Below are 16,226 nucleotides of genomic sequence, written 5' to 3' on the forward strand. Positions count from 1 at the left end.
TGTGTTAACCAGCATCTCCATAATGAGCTCAGGTAAAAAATTTAATTAGATGTAAACAAAAAGAACATTCTAAAAGAACTAAGTATTCTTTCTCACTTGTTAACACTCCAAGGAAATTACAGGATTTTATTTACATTTGTTCTTATTAGTATGCATACCAATCAATTATAGTGTTACATAAAGATTTGATCCCAAAAGATTAACTGATTTCAGAGTCAACTCAATGCTTTTGTTAAAATTCTCTCACAGAGTTTTCACAACTTCTGGTAATTTATGACCATCTCCAGAGCATGCCTTCCAAGCCTAATGCACTAGCATAAGTACTGGGGCCACAGGGTTGGGACAGCCAAGATGGTCATGATATCCTTTCTGTCAATTCTTTTTTTTTAATTTTTCTTAATTTTTATTTATTAGCTTTGAGAGAGAGAGAGAGAGAGAGAGAGAGAGAGAGAGAGAGGAGCAGATAGAGAGCGAGGGAGACACAGAATCTGAAGCAGGCTCCAGGCTCTGAGCTGTCAGCACAGAGCCTGATGCGGGGCTCGAACTCACAAACCGCGAGATCATGACCTGAGCTGAAGTTGGACACTTAACCAACTAAGCCACTCAGGAGCCTCTTCTGCCAATTCTTTTAAAGGCTCTGCAGATACTGGGCTTCATTGAGATAGAGTAAACTTTCTCCCCAAAAGAGGTTAGATTAGGCAAGTTCCTGGAAGCTCAACATGAACATTCTCTATTTCTCATTTCTCCTTTTATAGCCCAGAGCCAGGCTGATTTAATTTCCCCTTCACACAAACTAAGGAGAGGAGGTAAGCAGTACAGTCAGAACTCGATATATGAGTTGTGGTTGAAGGTGTGGACGATCAATCCTCTTACCCAGTTTCCCACCCCTCCCCCCTTATTTCCTATCCATTCTCCTTGTGATTTGTGTGGCAGACAGATGCCATGAGACTTTAGTGGTTGGAGAAATGGTGTCAGATTTGGTGATGGTGATGGAGGAAGAAAACAGCTGTTAGAATTAGCACAGCACATGAACTCTGTCAAAGGGAATGACGCCTACGTAGTAAGAATAACATTTAAAGGCATGAGAGAACATAGCAAACCTTGAAAGACCTTACCCTTAAGGTCTTATCTGATGGCAAGGAAAACAAAGTAATAAAAAAGTAAATCACAGGAAATGAGATGCCTTGAGACAACAAGGGCAAGGTGAAGGTATTACACAAATTTAATTCTTAACCCTCCAGTGTTGGGCAAAATGAAAAGAAAATAAGTAATCTATAGAGGAGTGAATTTAAAGTCAGGAAACTTTGCTTCCAGTCTTGGCTTTAATTCTCAACAACTGATTGATACTGGTGAAGTGATCTATCCTCGCTATTCCTTAATTTGCTCATCTATGAAAGGGTGGTGACACCTGCCCGACCACCTCCTCAGATTGTCATATATGTCAACAACAGTGACAACAAAACAAGCAAGAAAGAATGAGTGTCTTTGGAACATTGTAAAATGCTGTGCAACTGTTAACTGTTTATTCTGTAAGGTGCTGGCAAGAGTTTATTAGTCTTGGCAACCAACAGAAGTTTTAATGGTATTGGGAAGAACTGTCAAGCAAAACGTTTTTGATTCTTGTGTGAAACAAAACAGTGATGCCATTTCTATAAGCCAGGTTATGAGTAACTGTGTTAGAACATGTAAATAAACTTCTACAAACAGATACTAATTGGAAATGGACTCAGACTCGAGAGGAGTGGCAGGTGGCTGATCTTCTATCAGTTGGAAGTATATGAAGGAGCAAGGTGATCAATGGAGAAAGAAAGAATTTGGGAACAAAATAAATGTGGGGTCAGTGCCAGGTCCTAATAACTATGTGATTCTGGGCAAATTTTGTACCTCCTTCGACCCTTCAGTTTTCTCACTTATAAAATGGGTAACATAATGAGTATAATAATACCTAACTTGCAGGGTTAGATTATATTAAATTATATAACATAAAGTGCCTAGTGCAGAGACTGGTACATGGCAAGAATAGGAGTCATTACTATCTCACTTTGCCCAGGCCCTTTCATAGTCTACATACTTGTTTACCTATATTTTCCCTCTTCTGTTTCTTTCTTGAATACTGTCTATCCTGTAGCCTCCCTGTATTTGCCAGACTAATCTGCACACAGGACTCCTTTAAAATGTTTATTTAAACTCCATATTGCCTTCATTATGTCTACCTGATTAATAATAAAATCATTTTTCATCCTGTGTTAGAATTATTGTATTGATCCTGTAAAGATATCCTATTAAATTTATTATGTAGGTACATTGGATTCCTAACACACCTGCTGACCCTAAAAGTAATCACAAACACGGAGCAACACAGAACCAAGGGGAAAAAAAAGAAATGAGGATAGAAAGAGTTAAAGGGAACTTCAAATAGAAACTAACCATCCTAAGGTTTAATATTGTATAGTATATTAATTTTAATTTTTGTATATAAATAATTGCCAGGATAGAAACTTTCTTCTCACGAGTAATAAAATAGATACAATTGTTTGTAATCTACTGAGGAAATCAGAGAGCCTTTCTAATTTCCTTATTCCATTTCTTTAGAGTACTACTGAAACAAAATATCCAATGAAAAATATTACTTTTTGTTTTCCTGGATGGAAAAAATAACCCCAAACAATTGTGTCTGAAGATTATCTGTAATGTATTAGTGTGTTGTGTGTATATATGTGTGAATGTGACTCAACCTCTTTTTCTTCAGTAATTCCAGCCTTTTCTCCCCTTCTCCTTAAAAGGATGGATGTCCTTCTTGTCCTAGTGAAATCCACTTAAATGTAATTTCTTCTGGGAATTCTCACATTACCTGTGGGTGCTCCCTCCCCACCCCAACACCAAGCAGAAAAGTTTATCTTTCTCCTGTGCGTCACAACATCTTGTTTATACCATGAGATTCCTTAGCAATTAAGGTATCTACCTTATACACGCTCCTGAGACACAGCACAATGTGTGGAATATAACTGACATCTCTTGTATGAATTTTGACTGAAGGCGTAGATGATTAGGCTTGCCTTCCCCTTATTTCCTATTGATCTTTTCTTAAGTTTGCAGTGTGTGACAATGTGGTACTATTTTAAAAGTTGGAGAAGTAGGTCAGAATTGGGGATGGTGTTGGAGGAAAGACAACTATTTTGCTTCCCTTTTCCATCTTCCATATGTTGTGTTATAACTTTTAATCATATCAAAGAAAATTCCATTCCAATCTTTAGAACAATATTATTTCAGCATCATGTTAGCAAAGGATGAATTTGGAAGAATTATTAAATGTTGCACAGAGCACTGTGCAACAGCCTACAGCTACTTTCTCCAGCAAAATCTTGAGGCTTTTTTTAAAATATTGTCTTTATCTTCCCATGATGACTTATGAGGCATGGTTAGGAAAATTTTATTTTAAAGGTCAGAGATTCCAACAGAACCAGCCAAAATTTTTTGAAGTTTATAGAGTGATTAATTCCTAGAGTTCTTCATTTTCCAGCCCTTTAATTTTTGCAATCACATTGACTGTTCAAAGTATATACAGCTTTTTAAAGTCTTTCAAATACTCTGTTCCTAGTCACAACTGGCAATTCATAAATAGAACTGATTAACATTCCCCACCACAAAGATATTTGAAGGAAACTAAAAACAAAAACAGCGTCTTTGTTGAATCCAATTTGCTTACATTTCAACACACATAACTCCACTTAACTGGCCATCACAGCAAAAGCCACAACACACACACACACACAGCAGCATGGAGCTAACCACACAACTCAACAGACAATGCAGACAAACTTGAGTATAAACCAAGATTTTTCTACCTCTTTTTCATAACAGGTTAGTGCTGGCCCTCAGTGTTGGTGTACAGTTTTTATGGCATGGGAAAATAGGGATGTTTCTGCCCTATAAAAATAAATGTGTTGAAGGCTTTAGTTTGAGCTTACACAACGTCAGAAAGTTGCAAAGGCACTGGCACAATACAAAAAAAAAAAAAAAAAAAAAAAAAAAAGGAATCCCACATACAAATATATCACCAAAATATCACCAAAACACATGGCAAGATACTAAGAAAACAGTGGTAGGAAAACTACTGGTTTCTTGGATGATTTATGCAACAGTTTTCAACACCTTCCCAAAAAATAAAGCATAAGAGAGGCACGCTGGTGGGTCTTTGGTGGGCATATCTTGTCACCAACCACCATTCGTACCAAGTCTTTGGCTTTAAACTGCTCATTAGGCCATTTTCTCTCTGCAGAAGTAGAAAGCACAGAACCCTCATTGTTCTTTAACTTTTAAAAAGCCTTAGGAAGGGCTAAGAGAAAGAGCATGTAGAAATGCATGCACTATCTTTAAGAGAGAAAGGGATACATGGAATGAAAATAAAAATACATAAGAAATACTTTCTTCATTTTATATGTCATAATATACACTTCTTTCCAAACCTTAGTTTGACACAAATGGTTTCTTACGGATGACATCTTTACTCTAGAAAGAGCTGGGTCAGAAAGATAAGCAGGAAGCAGAAGTTCTGAGTTCGAATAAAGACAATACTTTTGTTACATCAACGGATGAAAGGTGAGTGATGGGGCTAGAAATTGGGAAAATTTCCCAATTAGACTTAATGATTTGTAATTCCTCAAAAAAAAAAAGAAAAAAAAAAAAAGAAAACTTACCACATTCTGTGCAAATTTCTCAAAAGATGTTCTGCGATCCATTGAGTGTTCCGACTTACATGAATGGGGTGGGTGTGGCAAAGGGAAATAGGGAACATAAATAAAAAGAAAGCAAGGAAAACAGCATAAAGAGACAGGATGATGAAAGGAGGCAATGCCAAATCCATGTTCTAAGTCACAGGGAAGGTAGGAAAGCTGCCAAGGAAGGACGCTAGACACAGGACATAGGCTCTGTTTTTATTAGAACTTCTATTTTTAACACCAAAACTCTTCCTGTGCAAACAAAATGGTATGATTTCAAGCAAAATCAAATGACACTAAAATGAAGTAGATTCATGAAGGTTTTACGCTGACATTTGCAAAGCCTACATATTTGAAAATCAGTGGAATATCTTCAGAATTTCTTCATACTTTTCTGTTAGGACTAGATTTCTGTTGATTATGTCAATTCTGTCAAGCATTGCTGTCCAATAGAATTTGCTGAAAGGATGGAAATGTCATTCTATGTTGTCCAATATTTCAGAAGCTGGGGCCATTGAGTACATGAAATCTGGCTAGAATTTATGTACTCTTAATTAATTTAAATTTAAATTTAAACAACCCCATGTGGCTAGTGGCTGCTGTATTGAACAGGGCAAGTACAGAGTATTTATTGGCAAAGGCAATGGACTTTAAAAAATCCTATTAGCCTAAATGACAGTCATGAATTACACAAAATTATAATTTCATCTCAAAAGTTTCAGGACGCTATGGACTATTTTAACATTAAAAAATAATGAATGATGTTCAATTTTTATATTCAGATTTTCCATACCCTGCCTTAATGATTACATTGATTATAAACATTAATTGAATAATGAGGTCTATTGCACCTCTTCCAAAATGTGTTTGGCTACCTTGTTAGGTGTGTAAAGTTCACCATCAGGATACTAAGTAATCCAGGACAAATGCCAAATTAAAATATTTTGAATCGAACATAACTACATTTTGGCAACTATCATTGAAAATAATAAGTCTATATTTGGTTATGGGGTATGTGGCCAAAACCTTACACTCAAGCTTCCTGGACAAAGAAAACCCTCTTCAAGTTTTTCACCTAATGATGTTATTCTTTCCTTTTCATTAATTTTAATTTTTTATATTTTTATATCCATAAACTGGACATACAAGAGACTAACATGAAACATGAAAACAGGTTCTAAAAAATGTTGTAAAGCATGAACATCTGCAGAAATAAACAAAACAAAAAAGAAAATAAGCAATCAACAAACAAAAACAAAAACATCTTAGATGGACCTTATAAAACACAAAGGTTTGGGGAAGGTCTTGGAGTGTGTTCACTTACCATTTGTCCAATACCCTGGCCTCAGTAGAAGGAACTACTCCATACAATTATAACTGAGAACCAGATCGAAAAAGGTCACAAAGAACCAATACCTTTTTCTTTGCCTGTAGAAGCTCTTGATAGGCACTGGATCTTATAAAACGTGGGTATGAATCACTTTTCATCAATTTGTAAATGTGCTCCTAAAAAGAAATAATGGTTGAAGCGCTTCTTTATTATTTCTCAGGGAAAATCAAATCCTTTGTCAAGAATACAGGGTATGGTTCAAAACAAATCTGGAAACAGCTAAAATTAATAATGATAATGTTGATGAGAATACTTTGTGTTTACAGAACATATGAATCTTCAGATTTATAATTTTATTCATGATCAATATTTAAACTGGGTTGAGAGCTACAGAGGAGGCAAATCATATCCAGTCCTTGAAAAACATGGAATTCAGTTAATGGAAGGTCATGAAGTTATTTCAAATCAAGTTGTTGATTTATATAGGTCATTTGAGAATATAAATAAATCTACTATCTCTTAAAATTACTCCAGGCCAAAAGTGAATGATATGAAGTCAAGACTCAGTAATCACACTAGCTATCTACTTGGAGGATGCAGACTGCCCAGATGAATCATCTCTTCGGTACAAATTATATTAAAAAATTGTCATCCACATCCACTTTGGGCCAGAGCACAAATCCAAGAAATATTTTGTGATATTTAATTGCTAAATCTCCTAATTTGTATGCATTAAAAAAAACCTCCTTCAGTGACAGATTAGGTAAATATTTAATAATTTAAACCTATAATCAGTCCACAATGTTCTATTACGATGATGAATATTGATAGACAAAGAAGTCAAGGAAAAAAATATATTCATCCCATTCAGTTGTTAGCCCCATCTAGGGAGATTCTGCTCTGGCCTATTGAAGTTCAATGGAGCATAAATGCTCCTTCCTCTTTCTAGTCTAGTGAAAAATCAGTTAGATGTAGAGAGTATCCTGGATGTCCCAATCTCTTTGTTTGCAGAAAAAAAATATATTTTAGGAAATGACTCAGTTTCCCCAGTCTCAAACACACTATTACCACGTAGAGCAGAAAATCCTCTCGGCTATGATTTGGAGTTATTCTCACTCAATATCTAGCCCAAGGCTCACCTCCAAAAGCACGGTACATTCAAGACCCTATCAGAATTTGTTGTTGGAAAAGTGGAGAGAGGTCTTGTTTTGGAGTCAAGCATTGAAGGTTTCAGATCTTATCTTGCTCGAGACCTGCCACTTACAAACATGTAAATTTAGGTCAATTATCCCATCTCTCTGAGCCTTAGTTTTCCACTCTGTACAATAGGGTTGTTGTGAGGCTTAAAGGAATGGTATATATTTAGCAAAGAAGGGGAGTATGCATAGTAAGTGCTCAGATATACTTGCATATATACCAGGCACACTTCTAGTGATTGCCTGTATTAGTTAATTTAATCCTCACAAAACTTCAGTGAGGATGGGAACCATTATTATACCCATTTTAAATATGAAGAAGGTCATAGAGCTTTGACTAGAACCCAGGCAATTTGGCTCTAGAGTCTGCTTTCCTAACCATTACACTGTTTCTTTTCTCAAAAAAATGGCAGGAATTTTCATTACTATATTTTTGAGGATGGGGTTAAAAAACCCATCAAAAACTGGAGTTAAATATCTGAGCTTAACTGAAAAAGAAGCCCAGGGTCAGGTGGTAATGTTTTCTATAGAAAATTATGCCTTTTCATTTTACTGAAGACCTATTAAGCAAGAATATTTTTAATGCCACAGATAACAAAGAAATGTTCTTTTTAGGACTTCAGGGAGATCATTTCAAACATTTTACATATTGTTGGCTCTAGAAAAATGCTTGAAATTTTCTCTTGAACTGAAAGAAAGATAAATCCACAGAGAAGTAAGCAACAGGACTATAATTTTCATCCTGCTCTCTTGCATGTGTCTATAATTATTTCCACATAGAAGCCCATGGGAAAGCAAAGATGGGTGTCTGCTTAGCTATCTCCACCTGTGTTAGTTTTCTTTTTTTTTTTTTAAATTTTTTTTTTAACGTTTATTTATTTTTAAGACAGAGAGAGACAGAGCGTGAACAGGGGAGGGGCAGAGAGAGAGGGAGACACAGAATCTGAAACAGGCTCCAGGCTCTGAGCTGTCAGCACAGAGCCCGACACAGGGCTCAAACTCACGGACCGGGGGATCATGACCTGAGCCGAAGTCGGCCGCTTAACCGACTGAGCCACCCAGGCGCCCCTGTGTTAGTTTTCTATACGATGGCTCGTTTCTTTAGACCAAAGCCAGGAGAAATGTACTTTCCACCGGGAGTGAAAATAAGGTCTTTTAGATTTTAAAATCTTCTAGATTTTATTTTAGTAATATTGTTATTTGAAAAACAAGATACTTTCTAGAACTAATATTCTTCTTTTGAAGAGGTTTAAGAAATTAAGATGTATGCATGTTCCAATTTAAAAGCCAATTTAATTTACAGGGGCGCCTGGGTGGCTCAGTTGGTTGAGTGTCTGACTTTGACTCAGGTCATGATCTTACAGTTCATGAGTTCAAGCCCCGGGTCAGGCTTTGTGCTGACAGCTCGGAGCCTGTAGCCTGCTTCCGATTCTGTGTCTCCCTCACACTGCCCCTCCCCCGCTCTTGCTCTGTCTCTCTCTCTCTCTCTCTCTCTCTCTCAAAAATAAATAAACATTAAAATTTTTTTAAAAAAGCCAATTACAGCATATCATTAGGAAAATAATACCCAAAAGTTTAGTTTTCTTCTTGAGCACAATATTTTTTTAGAGAAGGAAAAATTGAGACTGTGTCTAAGGAGGCAATTGTGCCCAGTTTGAGGAAAAAAAATCTAAATATTTGTCTTAGGATATTAATATCTTAATATTAATTTCCTTTTTTCCCTTTTCACAGATTAAAAACTTAACTTGGGAAATTCATATATGCCTAATTCTATTATTTCATTGTATCATAAGAGACAAAACTGGCTTGAGTGTGACATAACTGTAACCTACTCTAGCTTAGCCCTGACTATTCATAATGATGAATAATTTAGGAACGTCAGCATCTTAGAATCTCCACATTGGAAGATACCTTAAAGATTTCAACTATGTGTTACTGAGCTGAGGTCAACATTAGATAAGTGTTTTCTCGCATATTGGGAGATGAAGTAGAAAAATGAAGTAAAAGTGTTCAAATATTTCAAATATTCCCCTTTAAGAAATTTTCACATAAAAACATTCAAACTTATAAAACATTCCCAAGCTTCAGAAACTGTTCATTTTAATGTGTCTCTCTTTTCTTCCAAATCAATTGGAATTATTTTACATACAGTTACCTAAATTGAAAATATTAAGTCTAGCTGCCAATTACAATGAAAATAAAGCAGAAATACCTCAAACGTCAATTTTCCAGGAACACATTTGTGACATAGTGTGAGGCCCACCCATATACCAACCTGAGCATCTTCGAATGTGTATCGTCCAGGTTCCTTCACATTCTGTGTGGTTTTATCATAGCTCTTAGAATCCAAGTTAATGGCACTGGGAGCTCCAGGAGCCAGAAATTCTTGCCATATTTCCTGAACTCGGGAAGGGACTTCTCTAATAGGCCTTTTCTTCAGGTCTTCCACTGCTAGCCAGAATCTATGGAAAATGTGACACCAAGCATTTACTGTGATGCCTCATAATTTGCAAATTCTTATAATATTGACTGATCACACAAGTCACAATAATGCCTAACAATAAACTCCTTTTTTTCTCAGGGTGTCCAATATATGGCCTTTACTGAATTTTTTTTCATTAGTTGTATTCAAAAGTATAAATGTTTTCAAAAGGAAATATTGAAAACAATCTCTTTTAAGTGTTTGCTATTGAAAGCAGATCTCCCAGAGCCCTGATTCTTCACAACTTTAATTTTTACTACAGCAAAATAGCACCACTAAAGAACCATTTATTAGAAAGGAAGAGGAGATTGTAGGGAATTAGAGTGAATGACACAGAGCATCTGCTTGGGGGATAAAGCAGTGCATTGTACTATATTCTTTGGATCTGTTGTCCATGTGAGCAATGAGAGTTAGTATGGAGAGGATTTTCTGCTCTACGTGGCAAGGGAATCACAGCGAAGCTTTACTGGAATTAAAAGAGGCCTGGACACAAGATCAGAAAAGGCCCTAGCTGGAGAAATCAGGGCAAGTAACTAATTTTAGGCTGTTTAATTCAGAGAGTTATGGAATGACAGAAGCAACAAGCTTTCACGTGCCACTGTTTGAAAGGTTTACATTTGCAGAGGCATCAAAGCAATTCAGAAGCTCTGGAAAACAAACAAACAAAACAAATACTGACTTTCTTCTAAATATGTAAATACATTTTATATGCTTCTGTATAGAATATATATGCTGTAAGGAAAAAAACCCACCAGAACATGTTTTGGCTAAGAGCAAATAGCAATGTCTAATAATAAAGGGTCACATTGTATTAATAGGTTTCATTTCTTTAAATTTTGCTCTATGTTATATCATTTTGGTTAGGACTGGAAATAATGTTGAAAAGATGAAGATGGTGGGTGCCTGGGTGGCTCAGTTGGTTAAGCATCTGGCTCTTGGTTTCAGCTCAGGTCATGATCTCATGGTTTCGTGAGTTCAAGCCCCATGTTAATCTCTGTACTGACAGCATGGAGCCTACTTGGGATTCTCTCTCTTTCTCTCTCTCTCTACCCCTCCCATGCTCGTGGCCTGCCTCTGCCTCTCTCAAAATAAGTAAATAAACTTAAAAAAATGAATATATATGACATATATATTATATATATCACTATAATTGTTAAAATGAAAAAAAAATACTTGAAAACGGAACATACTAGGTCTATGTTATCCTCAACATAGACCATTATCACCCTAATGGCATATGTAGTCATGAAATGGGAAAATGACGAAAGACAAAGTTCACTACAGGCTACAGAGTCTTAAGAGAGGTACAATATGACCTTTAGAAACAGAACCTTCATACAAACAGAACCTTCATAATTATTAACTTGGGCATTAATGTTTGGGCATAAGTTTTAACTCGGGCATTAATGAAAGGTCAGAAATAAGTAATAAAGCAGTTGAGTTAGAGTTAGAAAATCAAATATTATTCCACCTAGTGAGTTTCCAGTTTCTAGAGATTATTTTCCTATAGATATATATAACAGTAGATACTCCAATTTTGGACAACGCCTTACACATGAAACTACCATTATTGTCTTCAGAAGGGAAGGCTCAAGACTATTTCCTCCAAAAATAAGAGATTTGGACACTGTGCAATCTAATTGCCATCTGAGGGAGCATAAATGTTGTAATGAATGCTCATTCAAGTCCATTCCAGCATGCTTTCAACACCTTAATTGAAAGAATTTTTCTGTCCTCAAAGAAGCACTAGAGAAAAAGGTACACCATTCAAACAACTGCCTAACATTAGGACCCCGGGAGCAGCTATCAACAGGGCAAACCACATAGTGTGGGAGTGCAAAGCAGGAAAAAGCCTTCTGCTGGGCAAAGCGCTGGGCTGGTAAGGGAAAGCTGATACAGATGCAGTGACATCTTAATAAACTTGAAAACACAGAAAAATTAATAAGAACACTTACAGTAATAAGTAAGTGCAGGCTCTATTCTAAGTGGTTTAGTCATATTTACTAATTCAATCTCTACAGCACTAGAGTATGTGCTATTATTTCCCCCATTTTTGAGAAAAGGAAACTGAGGATATGAAGATTAAGTCACTTATTTAAGGTTGCCCACTATGAGTGTCATAGCTGGGGTTTGCCCCTGGATAATTTGCAGCAGTTGATGTGCTCATAACTGTCCCTAAGAGCATCATCGCCTTTCTTTCTTTCTTTTTTTTTTTTTTAATGTCTATTTGTTTTGGAGATAGACAGAGAATGAGTGGGAAAGGGGAAGAAAGAGAGGGAGACAGAATCCAAGCAGGCTCCAGGCTCTAAGCTGTCAGCACAGAGCGTGATGTGGGGCTTGAACTCATGAACTACGAGATCATGACCTGAGCCAAAGTTGGACCCTTAACCAACTGAGACACCCAGGTGCCCCACATCATCACCTTTCTTATTCTCGGCCTTACTGTAGATGCTGTAATAACTCAGTAGAATGGAAAGCGCACTGGTAAAATCCCATCATCCTTAATATATGGCAGCTGGAATATGAGGAAGTAAGTGTCTTAATGTCTTTGAGTCTTGAGTTCTTAATCAGTAAAATGGGATAATAATGTCTGTCTCACTAGGTTTCCATTAGATGACAAGACAAATTATGTAAGAGGCACTTCTGAGTGCCTGACACATTTTTAGACACTCCACAATAAAACTCATATTACTACATTTCCTTAGTACTTCCGCTATGCTGCATGTTTTACCTGAAAAGGGAATGAGTAAAAACACACTAATGGACAGCAGAGGTTATATTTGAGGAATAAGTTATCAATAAACATTATTTCTTGACTTTATTTTCCCTGTCTTAATTCTGGAAGAACATAGGAGTGTCATGCTTCTGTAAAGAGCAGGTGCTTACAGGCAGCTGCTTGATAAGACAAACTGAGACTACTTTAAGCTCAATTAGCCCTCCTGGACAACTGGACTATTCTTTCTTCCTCAGTGTGTGATACCAGAAACAGTGGGTTCAGATTTGGGGAGCAGTGGAGTATAGCCTCTATTGGCTTTTAGAAAGCCCAGGATTCCAATTACTAGCCTGACTCGGACAAGATGCTTAGCCTACCTCAGACATATTTTGCTTATCGGAAAATGGGGCACAAATGTTTAAATTTCATTTTTGTTGTGGTGATTAGATGTTTGATAATCAGAAAGAGTGAACACTAAATATACCATGGCATACTTATAACAGTATGGATATAATTATAAAATATATTAAATATGTCATATTTCTTAAGTGAAATGACTTAGATGGAAAACTAGCATGGCAGGGGTGCCTGGGTGGCTCAGTCGGTTGAGTGTCCAACTTTAGCTAAGGTCATGATCTCTCAGTTCCTGAGTTCAAGTCCTGCGTCGGGCTGTGTGCTAACAGCCCAGAGTCTTGGAGCCTGCTTCGGATTCTGTGTCTCTCCCTCTCCCTGCCCCTCCCCCACTCAAACACACACACACACACACACACACACACACACACACACACACACACGCTCTCTCTCTCTCTCTCTCTCTCTCTCTCAAAAATAAACATTAAAAAAATTAAAAAAAAGAAAACTAGTATGGCATAAAATTATTGACATAAGAAATGGTTAAGGCTTGAACTAAGGAATCAGCAGTGATTCAATTCATTCATGAAACAAACACAGTTGCCACTATTTCCTTTGCCCAGACCTTCTTTCTTCTTACATTTTGGCTGGTTATATCTTGACATCCAAATCACAGCCTAAAGCTATTTCCCCTAGGATGCCTTTGCTGACCTCCAACTCTAGGTTAGCTATCCCTCTGTACTTCTCAGATCTAAATAAACACGATTTTGTGTTGTGATCTGTGTTCTCTGTATCCACCACTAGGCTGCAGTTTTAATGAGATCAGGAACCATTTTTATTTGGTTAGGTGATACTGGCCAGGCTTATTACTTGTTTATTTCTTAAGTTTATTTTTACTTGTTTTGAGGGAGGGAGAGAGCACGAGCAGGGGAGGGGCAGAGAGAGAGAGGGAGAGAGATAGAATCTCAAGCAGGCTCCAAACTGTGAGCATGAAGCCCAATGCAGGGCTTGATCTCACAAACTGTACGTCATGACCTGAGCCAAAACCAAGAGCTGGACCTTTAACTGACTGAGCAACCCAGGCGCCCCATTTCTTGTTTATTTTTTCATCATGATACCTCTGATGTTGGCATTTATTTAAAAACTTAGAGAACTAGAGGAAATTCCATCTTCCCATCTGCTAAAATGCTAAAAATATCTTTTATCTCTGCTATATTTTTTATGCATTCCTTTACTCAATAATTGATGATGTGACCTTGATATAAAAAAAAATCCTTGGGGCGCCTGGGTGGCTCAGTCGGTTAAGCAGCCGACTTTGGCTCAGGTCATGATCTCACGGTCCGTGAGTTTGAGCCCCGCGTTGGGCTCTGTGCTGACAGCTCAGAGCCTGGAGCCTGTTTCAGATTCTGTGTCTCCCTCTCTCTGACCCTTCCCCGTTCATGCTCTGTCTCTCTCTGTCTCAAAAATAAATAAACGTTAAATAAATAAATAAATAAATAAATAAATAAATAAATAAATAAACGTTAAAAAAAAATTAAAAAAAAAAATCCTTAGCAGTGTAGATCTTCTAAAAGCCTTCCCAAGATGGGTTTGCACAAACTTGAATGAATAGAAGGCTGCATCCCAACAATTCATGACAGGCATGCATATATAATAAAATTATTCCAGGTTCCATCTGTGATCATCTTGCTTCAACCATAGGACATCTGTCAAAGTTCTACATGCTTCTGAATGGTTTGGTATTGGTATCTGTTAAATCATCTCTAAAGAATGGGACAATGCCTGGAGCTGCAGTGTTCCAGTGAAAATAAATGAATGCTGGGACCTTACCATAAATGAGTTCCACAGGACTGCATAAGTCATGGGAAAGTAAATTAGGGTATCATTTTCAAAAGAATAATGAATTAAAGAGCTCGTGGAAAAACATTTTTATGCAGTGGAAAGTTATCACTCACTTTGGTGATCTCAAAAAGAGCCATTACAATCTATTGCAGTGTCTCACATTTAAAAATTCAATTTCCAGGTGCCTCTTAAGTTAGAAAAAATTCAAAAGTATGTAAGGATGATGCATACAACAGATGGGTGGAATGCACACCCCTCTCCTACTAACAGCTCAGTGTGGTGCGGCCCTCAACTGTCCTGAAGCTATATTTAAATGTGCCAAGTGAATGAACTGCCCCACAGTGTTGTTTCAAGTTATTTTTAATAGGCACTCAGACCTTACTTTAAGAAGACCAATACTGATAAATAATGATAATTTAACTTCATAAATATTGTTGGCCATTCTTCACTTTGCCAAACATTAGTTCAGGTATTATACTTCTTTATGGAGTCCATTTCAAATGCATCACACTTATATACTTAATAGATGAAGAGATAATGTAAAAATAAACCATTATAAGGAACTAATAATTCTGGATAGGCTTTTCCTTTGTTACCTTTTTCCCTCCATCAGGAGGCAGAAATTCAATGGGTTCATATTGTCATCATGTTGGTACGAGGGTAACTGATCTATTTGGTGCAAAATAACCAGACATATCACAGTAAGTCTCTCTGACATAGAATAGGATACAAACAATGTGTCTTACCTTAAGTTTTCTGAGCTGAATTCTGACTCTAGAAATTTAAGAAACTGTTCTCTCCCAACTGGGTCTTTCAATGCTTCATCCATGCCAAAACCCCATCGTTTTACCCTCTGCTGACTTGGTTCTTTGCTATAGGAGATAAAATGAGGAAAAATATACTCCTTTCATGCCAATTCTATCTTCTGCTATTACATCTCCCCTCAAAATCATATATATCTTGAGGTTCCCATCTTTAACATATCTTTCAGGAAAAAAAAAATCTGTGATTGATGGCTGTGCATGAAATCATAGTGAAGTATACATTAGGCATTAACAACAGTCTAATCTTTATTAAGCCTAGGCACCAAGTGCTCTAGAGGGATTCTTTTAGATTTTTTTCTGCAACTTTTGAGACAGGTACTATTATAATTCTTATTTTATAGATGAAGAAATCAAGGCTCAAAGAGGGTTATAACTTGCCAATGTATGACATGTAATAAGGGGCAATATTCTAGACATTCTCACCTCAAAGCACAATTTCTTAACCAGCATATAGTGTGCAGTCTCATAGTGGTATATTCTACTGGAGGAAAATGCATTGGGAACCAAAAGGCCTAAATTCTAGTTATGAGTTTGTTGTTGATGAAATGTGTGACCTAATCCTGGCTGAATCACAACATTCTGGGGCCCCAATTCCTCATGTATAAAATCTAGAACTTATGGATGAAGAGCCTGCACTTGTCAAGCATTTAAGAACACTGTCTGGAGGTAAAAGAAAGAAAAAGTCCATAAACACAGTCTAGAGAAAGGCCATAGAATATGAAATCCTCACTCTGTATAGTGATAGGCACTGCTCTCTTCATGACTCTGTC

General features: G+C 36.9%; 1 protein-coding gene across 9 annotated transcripts in view; it reads right to left on the reverse strand.

The window, feature by feature from the left end:
* The window catches only part of RGS7 (regulator of G protein signaling 7), a 517,170-nt gene that overhangs the window by 13,971 nt on the left and 486,973 nt on the right, over positions 1-16,226 (reverse strand). For 6 of the 9 annotated variants that reach the window (XM_053909369.1, XM_053909372.1, XM_053909368.1 and 3 more), the window contains 5 exons: positions 15,379-15,504; positions 9,520-9,706; positions 6,135-6,224; positions 4,698-4,751; positions 3,846-3,927 (listed from right to left, as the gene is read on the reverse strand). In XM_053909369.1, the coding sequence (XP_053765344.1) occupies positions 3,853-3,927; positions 4,698-4,751; positions 6,135-6,224; positions 9,520-9,706; positions 15,379-15,504 (532 nt within the window). In that variant the 3' untranslated portion in view covers positions 3,846-3,852. The remainder of the gene's footprint in view (positions 1-3,845; positions 3,928-4,697; positions 4,752-6,134; positions 6,225-9,519; positions 9,707-15,378; positions 15,505-16,226) is intronic. The other 3 variants (XM_053909370.1, XM_053909371.1, XM_053909373.1) reach the window with 3 other exon arrangements.

This window comes from Panthera pardus, unplaced genomic scaffold, assembly GCF_024362965.1.
Source record: "Panthera pardus isolate Hobbes unplaced genomic scaffold, ASM2436296v1 HiC_scaffold_21, whole genome shotgun sequence".
Classification (NCBI taxonomy): domain Eukaryota; kingdom Metazoa; phylum Chordata; class Mammalia; order Carnivora; family Felidae; genus Panthera; species Panthera pardus.